This window comes from Elephas maximus, chromosome 11 (assembly GCF_024166365.1).
Source record: "Elephas maximus indicus isolate mEleMax1 chromosome 11, mEleMax1 primary haplotype, whole genome shotgun sequence".
NCBI lineage: Eukaryota > Metazoa > Chordata > Mammalia > Proboscidea > Elephantidae > Elephas > Elephas maximus.
Window position 1 is genome coordinate 88,875,011 of NC_064829.1, and position 16,723 is coordinate 88,891,733.

Here is a 16,723-nt window from a genome sequence, read left to right on the forward strand (position 1 = left end):
ACATATGCAGGATGAATGTGCATCCTAAAGGATGTTATTAATTCTAAAATGTTTGCATCCTTTGGTATTGTTTAATACATTCTCCCATATTGTCAATAAACCTTAATAACCTCTGTTGTTTTTGTTAGGTGCCATCAAGTCGATTTGGACTCATAGCGACTCAAGTGACCGTAGGGTTTCCTAGGCTGTAATCTTTACATATTGCATTGGGCAACTCTGTTGCAAAAGATCTCTTTAAAGTGTTAAAAAGCAAAGGTATCGCTTTGAGGACTAAGGTGCACCTGATCCAAGCAATGGTCTTTTCAATCGCTTCATATGCATGCAAAATCTGGGCAATGAAAAAAGAACACCCAAGAAGAACTGACACATTTGAATTATAGTGTTAGCAAAGAATATTGGATATATCATAAACTGTCAGAAGAACGAACAAATCAGTCTCAAAAGAAATACAGTTAGAATGCTTCTTAGAAGCAAAGATGGCTTAGGACATGTTATCAGAAGGGACCAGTCCCTGGAGAAAGATATCATGACTAATAGAGGGTCAATGAAAACTGGGGAAACCCTCAATGAGATGCATTGACACAGTGGCTGCAACAATGGGCTCAAATATTGCAATCGTTGTGAGGATGATGCAGGATCCAGCAATGTTTGTTATACATGAGGTCACTGTGAGTCATGGCCAACTGAGGGCACCTAACAACAACACTCTTTACAGGAGCAGATTGCCAGATCTTTCTACTGCAAAGCAGCTGAGTGCGTCTGAACAGCCAAGCGCCTTTCAGTTAGCAGCAGAGCACTCCGTATGTTTCAATTCTTTCTCCTATTCACTTGACATAATTCTATAAGCTTTCAGTTTCCTCACTTCCTTTTGTTTTTTCCTCCCAGTCCCTGGGTGGTGCAAATGGTTAAGCCCTCAACTACTGGTGCCTCGGAAGAAAGGCCTGAATATCTACTTCCAAAAGGTCATGGCCTTAAAAATTTTATGGAACAGTCTCTACACACATGGGGTGTCCGTGTGTGGAATCAACTTCATGGCAACTGACAACATGGGTGGAGCGCTTTGTGTCTGAGCGACACTACGGTATCCTGCGTCCGCTTGGTCCATCGGCAGCATTTCTTTTACAGAAAACACAACCCCGGAAATGTAGGTGCTTCCCTTTAAAAAATGTCCGCTGCCCGTCTTCTTTCATTATATCCTTTGGATACCACTTCCCAGCATCACTCCGGCGCTACTTGGCCGTTGCCATGGAGAACGTTGCCTCGCCGGAGGCAGAACAGAAACTGCATTACCCAGAAGGCTGTGCCCCGAGAGACGGCAGTGAGCGTTGGACCAATGACGGAGCAGGAGAGCAACCTTTGTTTCGTCCACCGTTGGCAGGGGCGGGACTTCCGGCATCAGGCCGTTCCGTTGCCGCCTGCCAGGTGTTTTCACCACCGCGGTGAGGGCCTAGCGACCTAGGAAGGACTGCAAGGAGGATGGAAGTCACCTCTGCGCCTTTGTAGGACCTGAGGGAGGGTCCTGCTGAGCCCGAGGAATCCCCCCCGGGCGCCTCTATCCCAACCCAGCTCTTCTTGCAGGGTCCCATGGCGGCGGCTGCGTTGATGGGCCCGGCGCGGGTGAGTGGAGGGTCCCCAGACGCTCACCCGCTGGGACCCCCACCCACATGATGCCGGCGCCCCATATGCGCGATGGTGGTGTCCTGTGGCTCTTCGCCTTCCTCAGCCTATCTTGATTGGGTCTGGAGGCTCTGGGGTGAAGTCACTCCGAATCCGGGGTACTGAGATCCAGGCCAGGGGTCATCTGGGGAGGCTCCCATAACTGGGAACCAATGGGATGCGGTGTGGACGGATGAATTATAGGTTTTCGGAATCCCCTAACCCTTACGCCGTCTGCCCAGAATGATGCCTTGGGGGCAGCGCTGACTTCAGAGTTCTGAGACCGGTGTGGATCCCTCTGTGCCCATTTCCGGAGCTGTCGCCTTCCTGCCCTTGGCCTCATTTCCTTGGGTCTAAAATGAGACTACAGGAGCCCTGGTGGCAGCAGTGGTTAAGCTCCCAGCTGCTAGCGGAAAGGTCAGCAGTTGGAACCCATCCAGGGGCACTGAGAGAGAAAGACATGGAAAACCCTGTGGGGCAGTTCTACACTGTCACGTGGGGTTGCCATGAGTCGGAATCGAGTGGACTGTACACGACAACAAAATAGGAATATTAGTCATCCCTCCCCTGGGTTGAGGGCACCAGGAAGGGTACACAGTACTGCCCAGGAACATCACTGTGGACTCTGTTTCCGGGGAGGTACGTTCCTGGGCATGCAGTGATCTTAGGGGCTCACCCCAATCTGGTTTGTGGTCCTCCCTGATCTCTGGCTCCTACAAAGCTAAGGACTGGGACGAGAAGAGGAGTAGAGCTTGTGGGCAAAGGCTTGTGGGAGTTGCAGTTTGGGGGATTGTTTCTCTGCAAGGTCCAAGAAGACTGCAGGGCAGGCTGGGAGCCAAGAAGGCTCCTGGATTTATCTTTGCATTTGCCCTCAGTTTACCGAAGGTGGAGCAAATTCACTGACAGGAGTGAATGAATTTTCCTGTTTAAGACATTTAGGTATATATATATATGAAAAGTGAGTATGCTAAAGTGTTCAGGGATGACAGTGTGCAGGAGCATGGTATCCCTTTGGACATAAACACACAGCAGGCCCAAGGTTACTGTCTAGCACATCACCCTCTTATTCTTATCATCACAGCCCTGATCACTGTCAGGACTTGTCTTATTTGTTCACTTCCTGTCTGCCTGGTTCCTTCCCTCATTTCGCTGGCACCAGTGTCCTCTCCCCAAAGGGGCCTTCCCTGGTTGCCCCATCTAAAGTCGCCCCTAATCTCTATTCTTCTCAATTTTCTTTTTCCTCTTTGGAATCCTTGGGGCCATCTGATGTTGCCTTGCTCATTTATTTAGTTGCCTGCTGAAGATGTGTATCAAACCCTGGAAAAAGAGCACCTGTCCACTGCTGTATCCCCAGGCCTGCAACGGGCTGGGCCTGTAAAACGTACTCAAGAAATACCTTGTGGGGTCTCCTATCACATTTAGAATAAACCCAACCTCCCCCCCCCACCCCACCATGGCCTGCAGGTCCCTACTAGAGCTCCCCCAGCCAACCACCTCTGTGTCTCTCTCACCTCCCATTCTTCCCTTGCCCTCTGAATCCAAGTTTTTCCTCAACATGCCTAGCTCTTTCCCAATTTGCCGCTTTTGTCCTGGCAGTTCCCTGTGCCTGGGACACTCCCCAGATATCTGCAGGGCCACCCCATCACATCCTCCCCATTCATCAGCATCACCTCTTAGGAGACTTTTCCAGGTCTTTTTAGTTCTAGCTGAAGTACCTCTTACCCCAACCTGTCCATCTTCCGACATCTCTCGGCAGAGAAACTGGCATAATTACAAAAGGAGGGACGTGGGCCAGGTCACAGTGTTCCAGACTGCTATGGGAGCAAAGAGGAAAAGTACCAAAAACTAAACAACCATGTAGCCGTCCTTCATGGAGCCCCTGAAATAGGCTGATGGGCGATTATTACATATCTCATTTCATCACCATCTCCTCAGAGTTAGGTTCTGTTATCATTCCTTTTCAGAACAAGAACTTGAGGCCCAGAGAGGTTAAGTTTCCTGCCCAGGGTCACCCAGCTCTTAAGTAGCAGAAACTCAAACCCAGAATGTCACCCACCAGAATCTGTCCTTAATCACACTCCACCCACAGCCAGAGAGGCTTGGGGGAGACACCGAAGTAGAACTTTGCAGACGAGCAGATCTCCCATTAGCAGGTGGGTTTGGGAACGAGGGTGGCATGGGAACATTTCAGCTGGATGGAACCACATAGACAAAGGCAGCTGATATTTGTTGTTTAAGGAAGTGAGAGGGCTTGTGTGGTTTTTAGGGGTTCTGCCACTTCCCAAGACTTAGCCTAGGAGGGTGAGATTGTGTGGTCTTTCATTGGCTGTTCAAATTCCAACTTTGCCCCTTAGACTTGAGTCTCTGGGTAACTGTTAGAGCTGCCTGAGCCTCAGGGCACTGACTCTGACCAAAAAACCGAAACCCGCGCCTTTGAGTCGATTCTGACTCATAGCAACCCTACAGGACAGATTAGAATTGCCCCATAGGGTTTTCTTGGCTGAAAATCTTTACAGGAGCAGAGTGCCACATCTTTCTCCCATGGAGCAGCTGATGGGTTAGAACTGTCGACCTTTAGGTTAGCAGCTGAGCGCTTAACTACTGTGCCACCAGGACTCATGGCACATTCTGACATGGAAGTGATTATTGCATTTAACTTACGGGCTGTGGAAGGATTAGTAAAAGTCACAAAAACATGCCAAGAATTTAAATGTGCCAGGCATCCCAGCATTTGCTTTGTGAACATTTTCTCTTTAGTTTAGCTGGTGAAGTGGGAACTGTCATTGTATTGACATGGAAACCATGCCTCAGAGAAATGAAGTGATATCCCCAAGGTCACACAGTAGGACGGTGTTGATTTAAAGAGGCTGAATTCCAACCCTGGAGTCTGAAGCCAGAGCCTGGGACCTTTAATCCCTTTACTAAAGCCCTTAGCATGTGCAGACATACCATGAGGATGAGTGAGGCTCAGCTGCTGCTGCTGTTGTTATTACTGAAAGTACAGGTAGTCCCCGACTTACAACGTGTTCGAGTTAGGATGAACCGCACTAACGACTGTCTGTTTTTGTTTTTTGGGGGGTGTATGTTTTTTTTTTATGTTATTGTTAGTCATGTGTACTACATACAGTGTCACAGTGTGTAATTTGCTGATCTTATTATTCTCAGATGTTCAAATTTATGATTTATAAAGATGCTGATAATAAAAGGCAATAATAATGAAAATTTTTTAAAAAACGAGATATTCAACTTCCGTCAGAACCAACTTACAACAGCGTCGTTGGGACAGAACCCTGTTATAAGTCAGGGACTATCTGTATTATTATCATTTCCCCTCCTTCTGACGTCCCAACACACTTACTGTCTGCCTCTCACAGTCTACGTGGGGTCGTCCTACCCCTGTGTCCTTCTCCAGTGGCCTTCCCCACTGAAGGCACTTCTCTCAGACAACTGCATAATGTCCAAAGGCAGCATCTACCTCACCCTGGAGCCCAGCACACAGCTAGGCCCTCAGGGGCCTGGCGATTTTGGCCATAAGTCTCTCTGTACCTTCATTACTGCCTGAGCAACCACCACTAATCCCGCCAGACAACCCCAAGGCGAGCATCCCTATCTGTTGGATTTTCTAGGTGTCCGTGACTTTCAAGGATGTGGCTGTGACCTTCACACAGCAGGAGTGGGAGCAGCTGGACCTGGCCCAGAGGACCCTATACCAGGAGGTGATGCTGGAAACCTGCAGACTCCTCGTCTCACTGGGTAAGGCCTCACCCCTCACCTGCGTGAGGGACCTGCAGCCTCTTGATTCCTGGCTGGTCACAAAGGCCACAGGAGCTGCCTTGCTTCCTCCCCATAGCTCCTGTAATCTTCTGGTCCCATCTCTTGCCTGATCTCCAGTGTCTCCATCAGGGGTCATTGGGCAAGAAACATGGTCCTTCTAAACACAGATCCTTACCCCAGCACTCAGCACAGGCTGCCTTTCACCCGAGGTCCTCATTTCAGAGTCCACAAGAGGGAGGTGGACTGGCCCAGCCCGGTTGGGTCCAGTATCCCCACAGCCTGGTCAGCAGGGCCGTGGGTGATGGCTGTTCTCAGAGAAAGGGGTAAGTCAGGCAGCACACCCCAGAGGTGTCTGCTATCAGTGCCCCCTGTCATCTTCCTAAACAACACAGTCTAGGTAAGAAGTTTGCTGGTGCCTACACCATCAGCCTTTGTTTCCTAAGGCATGAGCCATGCTCCTCCATTGGTATAGGAGATGATGTTCGAGGACGCATAGACAGCACTACATGCGGGGCGGGGGGGAGTGGGGGAAACACCCCAAGAAAGCCAATCCCTGTCAGTCCTCTGTCCAGTGTGCTCATTGCTGTCAAGAGAAATCTCAGATCAGTGCTAAGTCTTCCATGCCCCCCAGCTGTGGCTTTTTTCCCATTTCAACAGTGGGAGCAGACACGATTCTCGGCCCCAAGCAGGCCGCATGAGCTTGCGGGGACGTCATAGCATTATTATGATTCCATTGTTCTGTTTTAATGGTAACCTTCTACTTGCGACAAGTGAAACTGGTTTTCTCATTTACCAGAGCAATGCAAGATGCCCTTTTTAAGGTGGGGAGGTGAGGGACAAAGTTCCGAGTGGAGGAAGCAGCGTGTGCAAAGGCCCTAAGGCAGCAGGGAGCTCAACTCCTGACAGAGCTAAAGGAAGGTCTGAGTCAGCTTTTCCAGGGCCCATCACTGAGTTAGGTGTCAGGCACCCACCAGACACCAGTGAGCATTTACTGAGTGACGAAGGGATGAACCCTGGGCCGGGGATGGGAATCTAGCAGTTGAGACTGCTATACAGTCCTTCTGTATTTCATGGCCTGCATCTATTGAAATGTCCTTGGCTCTTTGTAACGGAAGATAAGCCCAAACTGGTTTCTCCTGGAAGAAAAATTGTTGTTGCTGAGAATATACACAGCAAAACATACACCAATTCAACCGTTTCTACCTGTGTGATTCAGTGACATGGATAACAATCTTTGGGTTGTGCAGCCATGCTCGCCCACCTTTTTTGAGTTGTTCCTCCATCATTAACATAAACTCACTGCCCCCTACGGTTCATATCTGATCTTTCCAGTTGCTGTTACCACTTTGATCCCATATAGATAGAGCTTTAAAGAGCATAATGCTCAAGGCAGACATTCTTTACTAGTTAAGCTAAACTATTGTTTGGTCATAAAATAATACTTATGAAGAGTGTACTTAGTTCAAGCAGATACACGAGATCAAAGGGCAGCTCCTGTCTGGAGGCAGGATGAGAAGGCAGGAAGGGACAGGAGCTGGTTGTGGATACGGGAAACCCGGGGTGGAAAGGGGGAGTGTGTTGTCACATTATAGGGATTGCAACTACTGTCACATAACAATATGTATAAATTTTTGTATGAGAAATTAACTTGAGCTGTAAACTTTCACCTAAAGTACAATAAAGAAAAACAAAAAAACTATTGTTTGGTTTTAAGAAGACTTCAGGGGATATTTTTGGTTTGAGGTTTAAAGATTATCTTGGGGCAATAGTTTCAGGGATTTATCAAGCCCCCATGGATCCAGGGAGTCTGGATTCCATGAGATTTTGAAATTCTGTTCCGTATTTTCTCCCTTTTGAATTAGCCACACATTCCATATCCTCTATCTATTCCCGGCTCTCCTTCTTCTGTCGCTCCAGGCAAATAGACCAATTGTTGTACCTTGGATGGCCACATGCAAGCTTTTAAGACCGTCCTGGAAAGAAATTTACTGCCTTACCTGATGAGAAGCCCCGAAGTGGGGCTGGCCCCTGGCATGGGGGACACAGCAGCACAGTGATGTCATCAGGGATGTCAGAGTTCTCTGCTCCTTTCCCTGGTCCAGGTGTCCACCTTGTCCTCAAGTTGGCTCCCTTGCAGGGGTCGCAGGTTGCTGAGCAGTGCAGTAGCTGGGACAGCCTGCCCCTTGTCCAACCCTCTCCTCCCACACTGGACTAGCTTTTTCTTCAGAATGAGTGTCCTACCTCCCTCGGTCACCTGCCTCCCTCAGACTACTGATGGTGGGGGTGTCACTTACTGACTAATCTAGACCAGTAGTTCTCAACCCTCTCTGGGCTCTAGAATCTCCTGGGGAGCTTTCAAAATTCCTGATGCCCAGGTCTCACCCCAAGAGACTGACTGTCATTTGGTTTGAGGATGGAATCAGGCATCCATCCCTAGGTGTTTGTGAAGGACAGGGTGTTTGAGAGTCAGTGACTTAAATGAATTAGGAAATACCTTGGTGCAGTGGTTAAGCACTCAGTTACTAGCTGAAAGGTTGGCAGTTCAAACCCACAAGTGGCTCCATGGGAGAAAGACCCGGTGATCTGCTTCCATAAAGAATACAGCCTAGAAAACCCAATGGGCAGTTCTACTCTGTGACATGGGTTGCTGTGAGTTGGAATCGATTTGAGGGCATCCAACAACAGCTTCTGGAAGGACGGGCTCACCTTCTCCTTGTCCCATGGCTGTGTGTGAAAGGGGTGTATACCTGAACAGATAGAGGTTGTTATGGATTGAATTGTGTCCCCCCAAAATATGTTGTAATTCCTAACCCTTATACCTGGGGTCAGAGCCCTCGTGGTACACTGGTTAAGAGCTCGGCTGCTAACCAAAAGGGCAGCAGTTCGAATCCACCAGCCACTCCTTGGAAACCCTATGGGGCAGTTCTCCTCTGTCCTATAGGGTCACTATGAGTTGGAATCGACTCGATGGCAACAGGTTTTTGATTTTATACCTATGATTATAATTCCATTTTGGGATGGGTTTTCTTTGTTATGTAAATGAGGCAGTATTAGTGTAGGGTGTGTCTTAAGCCAGTCTCTTAAAAGCAGATTAAGCAAGCAGAGATGGGGAGAAATAGATGCCAGGCCACATGAAGATCACCAAGGAACAGATCACCAGCGCCAACAGAGAGAGAAAGCCTTTCCCTAGAGCCAGTGTCCTGAATTCAGAATTCCAGCCTTCTAAACTGAAACAATAAATTTCTGTTTATTAAAGCCACCCACTTGTGGTATTTCCATTATAGCAGCACTAGGTAACCAAGACAGAGGTCAAGTTGATGGGTACAGCAGTGCCTTCTACAGCATTGGAGCCCAACAATTGTGCTTGTGCCATTGGTTCCCAAGTCACCAGTCAGCATTTTGTTTACCATGTTGACAGGAGCTTCATTCATGATGTCCCTGTCATAAAGCCCCAGATAAGACTGAGACATTTCATTCTTCTTATCAAAACACCTCTGTCCTATTTCCTTCTCCATCAACAGGACATCCAGTTCCCAAACCAGAGTTGACCCACCTACTAGAGCACGGGCAGGAGCTGTGGAGAGTGAAGAGAGGCCCCTCACAAAGCACCCATTCAGGTGGGCAGCCAAGAGCTGGTCGGGTGGGGTCATGGCAGCCTTCAGACAGCAAAGGACCACCACCCCTCAACTTCTGTGTGAGACTCCTTGTGGTACCCTCCCCGGGGGTCTGCATGTTTCTTACACACCCATTGAGGTACAGCGTGTATCAGCGGGGAGATCTGTGCCACACAGTTATTCAGAGACCCAGGTGCCTCCTAATGTCAACCTGTAGCGTTAAAGTGGCCCAGGCATCATCCAGCTGATGAAGGAGAAATGAGAGGAAGAGGACAAGTCATACCCAGTTGGACATACACTTCACTTCCACACATTCCATTGACACGAACTAGGCGTTTGGCCACACCTGGGTGCAAAGGACTGAGAAATGTGGATTAGCTGTGTGCCCAAGGAGAAAAGCAAATGAATGTGCTATACTCAGCTCACTCTTAAAAAATAAGACTGATAAGAATTTCTATGTCATTGGGTTATTTGAAGCTGTAATTAGATCATGCAGCAAACTGCTTAGTACAGTGCCTAACCCATACTAAGGGTCTACAAAAGTATTAAGCTCTTAGTATTATCCGTGGAATAATACTAATCATAGTAATAGTAATGTCACACATTTCTTCCCGAACTTTTCTGGACTCAGAGTTAAAGAGGCCTTTCTTCCCCTTCAAATTCCGATCTACACTATGCCCTGTATCCCACTCTTTCCCACCTTATCCATCCATTCATTCATCCTTCTGTGTGCCCATCAGATATAGGTAGTCCCCAACTTACAACAGAGTTGCATTCCAACGACTCTGTCCTAAGTCAGTTCTGACATAAGCAAATACCTCATTTTTTTTATTATTGCCTTTTATTATCAGTATCTTTATAAATCCAATCTTTGAACATCTGCGAGTAAACATCTGAGAATGATAACATCAGCAAATTACAAGCTGCAACATTGTATGTAATATGTATTACAATTAAAAAAACAGTAATAAGTGCAGTTAATCATAAATTGAGTATGTTATAATTTGGGTACTACTTGTATTCAACAGCAGTCCCTTGTACTATATTGTGCTGCCCCCTTGCCCTGAGAAACACCATGGTGACCTCTGGCTTTGTGTGGCCCACATCTGTGCTACTGAGTACAGCTGGAGCCATCCACCAAGTAGACTGGCATCACCGCAAGTCATGATTTCTCCCCTCTTATGGTCCCTCACGTGTTCAGGCAGCCAGTGAGTGTCTGGCCAGCTCCACCTTCAGCCCTCGGTTCCAAACACCACCCCCCATCTCCTCAATCTCACACCTTCAGTGTTTCAAAGGCACCTTGAGCTTATCATGCCTAAGAAGAAACTCCTGATCATGCCCACTACTTTCACATCCTGTGGTTCAGAGATTAGTCCTGTCATCAAAGTAGATTAAAAGCTGGAAGCAACCTCAGCTAGCCCCTCAACACCTCAGTGTCCATCAAAGCCAACATCCATTCATCCCATCCCTCCATCCATCCCTAAGTCCAACCTATTTTACCACATATGAGCCTCTTGAATCCATCCTCTCCACCACCATCATCCATTCTATCACCAACACCCTAGTCCAAGCTCATCATCTTTTGCTTGGACCATGTCAGAGATTTCTAACAGATCTTCCCACATTTGTCCCCTCAGCTTTCTCCTGCACCAGCTCCTACAGACATTCAGACATTGTTCCAAATCTTGTCTTCCCCAACTGCTGATGTCTGAGCATATAACCAAGTTCATGTTAAAAAAAAAAAAATAGTGGCACAATCGGATAAGCATTTGTCTACTAGCCGAAAGGTGGGCAGTTCAAACACACCCAGAGTACCTCAGAAGACAGGCCTGGCAATCTGCTTCTCAAAGGTCACAGCCTTGAAAACCCTATGAGCAGTTCTACTCTGCACACATGGGGTCACCACAAGTCAGAATCGACTTAACGGCAACTAACAACAGCAACAAATCCTCTACTTGGGCCAAGATTTAGAATATTTCCAGTACATTGACAGATTCATGGTCCCATCCTTGTTAATAGATCCTCTTAAAATGACAGTCACTATTTAGACTCTTATCACTGTGGGTTAATTTTGACTATTCTTGAATGTATATAAATGGAATCCCAAAGTATTTTCTCTTTCATGTACTTCTTTTTTTTTTTTGATCATCATATGTCAGATGAGATTGGTTGATTCTGTATTCTGTGCCCTATTACATTGTGTGAAAATATCACAATGTATTTTTTTCATTCTCCTGTTGATGAATAGTTGTAATGTTTACATTGCTTGGATATTATGAAGGATACTGCTATGAATATTCTTGTTCATAATATTTAGTAGCTATAAACACTTATATCTGTTGGTTATATACCCAAAAGAAGAAGAATTGCTTGGTCACGGGATAGATAGGTCTATGCCCAGCTTTAGGACAAACTGAGAAATATTTTTCCAGAGTAGTTGCTTCATTTCACACTCCAACTAGCCATATACTATTGCACTAGAACGTCCTCCACACTTAGTGTTGTCCACTTCACTCTTTGAGATATAGTAATCAAATTTCTCAGAGTGACAACAGTGAAATCGTTCATGCTGACATCACTGCTATCATCCCCATTGCCCAGTACGACAATGAGAGTAAATACAGGATGATGGCCCATAATTTAGTGAGCACTGACGCTGTGTCAGGAACCGTGCTGAGTTCTATGGGCATTTTCTTATTTAACCCTCACAACAGTCTGAGAAACTGAGAGTCTCCTAGTTTCCCAGAAGAGGAAATTGAGTCTTAGAGGGGAAAATAATTCATCCAAGGTCATCTCACTTGGTAGAGGTAGGATCTGAACCGAGGCATTCTGTCTCGAGAGTCCTCAATCTTACCACTACGCTGTATGACCTCTTGACAAAGCAGAAACTTGTCAAATCTTAATATGCTTGAGCTTTTATCCCATTTGGCCCTGTTTGTCCTTCTATCCCTCTTCTGCTGGGCTTACCTATCTCTTCTTCTTCCTCTAATCATCTCTTCAGTGTTGGCTTCACCAGGCATCCGGTGGCCTTTTCTTCTTTTAACTCTTATGTAGTCTCCAAAGGTAAATCTACCCATGCTTGCTCCTTCAACTTCAACCCAATGCCTCCTTTTACTTCCTTCTGGCGTCTCCAATTAGGACTGCGTTAGGACTCAGTTCATGGATCATCTCCTCTAGGAAGTCTTCCGTGATCTCTTTCTCTCCCCTATGTGGTTATATGCCACTTCCTTACAGTCTCATAGCATCAACAAATATTAATTCTTAGAGAAAATACCCATACATAGTGTCATTATTACTCTGTCCTCCCTCCCCTAATTTGGGTGGTGAAGTAGGGTCTCCACTCCGGGTCTTCTATTCCCTGCCCTAACCTCTCCTCCAGGCTTTCCTTTTAACGGTGTCAACAGTACAAGGACAATAAAAGAAAGTAATTGGGAACCTGGGTTTCAGAGATGTCAAACACAGCAGATATCAGAGGCAGTATTTTCATCCTCATTTTTCCACTGCATTGGTGATTTTGTTTCTTCTGTGTCACATCACCAATAGGCCCCTTTTGTGTATTGAATTCCTTCAGGTGATAGAGCAAAACTTGAGACCAGAGAGCTCACTGCGTCTAAGCCGGTCTTGTCTAAGGAAGATTTGCTCCAGAGAAGCCTGACTGAAGGAGCTCCAGAGGACTCCAGGTTGGGGCAAACCAGGGACCAGGAAACACAGAAAGGACAATTGAGGCTAGGCACAAACCTCCACAAGGAGACCCATACTGGGAAAACAAGACTTGAACATGACAGTTGGCCGACAGAGGAGAGTCTGCACTTGAGGGCACTACAGGAGCAAGTCTCTCCAAGAGACACTCTCCACAAACTTGACTCACACAGGCCAGGTGTGACCCCTGCAGGGAAGAACCCCTACAAATGCAAGGAATGTGGGAAAGGTTTTAACAGGAAGTGGAACCTTGTTCGACACCAGCAGGTTCACACTGGAATGAAGCCCTATGAATGTAATGAGTGCGGCAAAGTCTTTAGCCAGAGTTCCACCCTCATCCGGCACTACTTCATTCATACGGGGGAGAAGCCATACAAGTGCATCGAGTGTGGGAAGGCCTTCAAGCGCAGGTCATACCTCATGCAGCACCATCCCATTCACACAGGAGAGAAACCCTACGAGTGCAGTGAATGTAGAATGGCCTTCACCCACCGTTCCACTTTTATCCGCCATAATAGGACCCACACTGGCGAAAAACCCTTTGAATGCAAACAGTGTGAGAAAACTTTCAGTAATCGGGAATACCTAATTCAGCACTACGTCATCCACACCGGAGAAAAGCCCTATGATTGTGCGAAGTGCGGAAAGGCCTTCAGATGCAGCTCTGAACTTATGCAGCACCTCCGAATCCACACTGGAGAGAAGCCCTATGAGTGCATCCAGTGTGGGAAGGCCTTTCACCGAAGTGCCAACCTCATCCAACACTCTGTCATCCACACTGGGGAGATGCCATACAAGTGCATTGAGTGTGGGAAGGCCTTTAGGCGCCGGTCACATCTCATGCAGCACCATCAGACTCATTCTTGAGAAGCCCTGTGAGTGCAGTGAGTGTGGAAGGGCCTTCACCTACTACTCCTGTTTTGTCTCATAATAGGATCCACACCACTGAAAACTCGTGAGGTGCAGCAAATGTGGGAAAGCCTTCGACCACAGTTCTTTCTTAACTTGACATGTGAGGAGTCATACTGGAGAGAAGCCCTATGAATGCAGTGGATGTAAGAAAACATTCAGCTGCAGCTCAGTCCTCACTTAAATTCAAAGGATTCATACTGGAGAGACATGTGGGAAGGCTTTTTGCCAAGGGATTCTGGACCAGGTCGCAGTAAAAGGTCATAATTTCCTATTCAGGACACAGATCTGAGACTATTGTCAGATCCAGAACCCACTGAATGAAGAGGCTGGGTCCCAGGAGGAAGGACCCTGCAACACCATGACAAGTAGCTACTATAATAATTCCCAACTCAGTCAACTTCAGAGAACTCATACTGGTGAAAGACTTTCTGAATATAACTACCAAGGACACTCGTTAGCCAGAAGAAAAATCTGACTTGCCATCTGAGAATTCATACTGAAGAAGAACTCCATACCAAAGAAGAACCCTTGTCATTGCAGTGAGAAAACCTTCTGTGACAGATTTTTACTAATTGTCATCTAAAGAGTCATACAAGAATGTGATCCAGCTTGGGCTTTACTGTCATACAGGAGACAGACGCAGTGATTACTGTAACCTTATAAAAACCTTCAGCCACAAGTATGCCCTTGGTTTACTCTGAAAGGCCAACTCAGGATTTTTTTTTTTTTTTAAAAAGGAGAAGCAGATGTAGAAATTGTTAAAGCAAAAAGCGATGCCTTTACACATGCTTTCACACTAACCCTGCAAGACTTACATACCATTTTTATTTTTTGGTGGTGGAGTGTTTAAGGGGTGAAGGGTTCTCGGCCCCTGCATTTGTTTTTCATATACATTCGCTGCCAGCCTGCATGAGGAGAGTAACAGTGGAGGGCACTTCAGCAAAGATTTATTGAAACCCTTCTTTGTTCCACACATCTCTACCCCTGAAGAACAAAATTCTTAATGAGAAATATGAAGGCTTGACTCATGAACTACCTGTACCTGTAAGGAAACAGAATACTGAAAATGTCATCCCATGACACTTACATTCCATTTTATAGCTGAGAGAGGGACCCACATACAAATGGTCACATTTTACTGGGCCACCTAAGGCACTGAGTTTTTTTTTTAATAAAAGAAACCCTATTTTCATTGCTTGACTCTCATTTTTGCTTGACCCCATCTTGTTTGGTTTTCATTATCTTCTCTGTTGTTATTATTAAGGAGTTCTGGTTATGTGCGTGACTACTAACAGAAGGTTGGTGGTCGAACCCACCCAGCAGGTCCGTGAGAGAAAGACCTGGTGACCTGCTCCCATAAAGATTGTTGTTGTTGGATACCAGTGAGTCAATTTCAACTCATGGTGACCCCATGTGACACAGCAGAACTGCCCCATAGAGTTTTCTTGGCTGTAATCTTTACAGGAGCAGATTGCTAGGTCTTTCTCCAGTGGAGCTGCTGGGTGGGTTCCAGCTGCCAATCTTTCAGTTAGTGGCTGAGCACCTAACCATTGAGCCACCAGGGCTCCTTTCAGTAAAGATTACAGCCAAGAAAATTGTATGGGGCACTTCTACTCTGTCACATGGGGTGCTATGAGTCAGAATCGACTCAGCGGCACCCAGCAACAACATAATTATTGCTCACTGTGTTATCCCTTTGTACTGTCTTTACCCTCTACCTCCCTTCCTCCTCAAGGGGCACTGCTGACTTGGGGGTTTGGATTTCCAAGGACATCTCAGCTTATTTGGGGTCTTGAATACCTTGGTCATGGTGCCTGGTGACTTTCAAATATAAGGCCTTGGCTTCTCATAAGCAAAACTCAGGACGTCCCTGCCCCCACATGAACTGTTAGTTGTGTTTTGAATAGAAATTAAAAATCTTCCGTGGCAATTCACTGAGTAAAATAAATCACTCGCGAAGGGTGTTTGCAGTCATCCAACAGTATAGCTCATTTGAACATACTTAGTACCATAATCATTTAATGTGATAGCTAATATATTTTGTTTTAAATATATCCTTTTATTGTGTTTTTTCTTTTTTACTTCACCTGTCTTTTTCTTGTACTTTTAAAAAACTTTGTTGTTAGTTGCCACCGAGTTGATTCCAACTCATGGCAACCCCATTAGGACAGTAGAACTGCCCCATAGGGTTTTCAAGGCTGTGACCTTTTGGAAGCAGATCACCAGGCCTGTCTTCCAAGGTGCCTCTGGGTGGGTTCAGACCTCCAACATTTCAGCTAGTAGTCGCACACTTAATCGTTTGCACCACCCAGGGACTCCATTTTTTAAAAAACTTTATTGGTTATTTACATTCCAAATTTTCATCCTAGTTTGAAAAGTATATGCTCTGATTCTATTTTTGGTTTAAGCTAAAATTTGCAAACATCAGAATCCCCTAGAGGGTTTGTTACACACACAATGCTGGGCGCCACCCTCAGATTTTCTGGTTTAGTAAATCTGGGGTGAGTTTAGTTACTAAAACACGGTGTCCCTAAGCAAAAAATAAGGAGCCTTGGTGATGCAGTGGTGAGGTGCTTGGCTGCTAACTGAAAGGTCAACGATTGGAACTCACCAGCAACTCTTGCAGGAGAAACATGTGGCAGTCTGCTTCCATAAAGATTCACAGCCTTGGAAACCATCTGAGGCAGTTCTACTCTGTCCTATAGAGTGTTGACTCAATGGCAACATGTTTGGGTTTAGGGGAAAAACAGGTGGGCAGCCAGTGAAAGTGCTGTTCAATATATAAAATCAAAGAAAGACGGTAATGGATAAACAGGGCCTGATGAAGGTTTCCCCCAAAAACGGCTACAATCTCCTATTCAGGATGAAGATCTGAGCCTGTTGTCAGATCCAGAACCCAGTGAATGAAGAGGGGGCTGGATTCCAGTTGGAAGGACCCTGCAACATCATGACCAGGAGCTACTATAATAATCCCCACAAGCCCTTCTTCAAAGGACGCTTCAACAATGTACTTAGCTAACTGCACACTGGGGGAAGGCCTATATCCAGGAATTTCAAGGACTACTGGG

The 16,723-nt window shown here is 46.3% G+C and overlaps 1 protein-coding gene across 1 annotated transcript; it reads left to right on the top strand.

Moving 5' to 3' along the window:
- Positions 1–1,385: 1,385 nt before the first annotated feature.
- Positions 1,386–15,419, top strand: LOC126085063 (zinc finger protein 550-like). Its single transcript, XM_049900013.1, has 4 exons — positions 1,386–1,617; positions 5,283–5,409; positions 8,952–9,047; positions 12,616–15,419. The coding sequence occupies exons 1-4, from the start codon at positions 1,585–1,587 to the stop codon at positions 13,608–13,610; spliced, it is 1,251 nt and encodes a 416-aa protein (XP_049755970.1). The 5' UTR covers positions 1,386–1,584; the 3' UTR covers positions 13,611–15,419.
- The last annotated feature ends 1,304 nt before the right edge of the window (positions 15,420–16,723 follow it).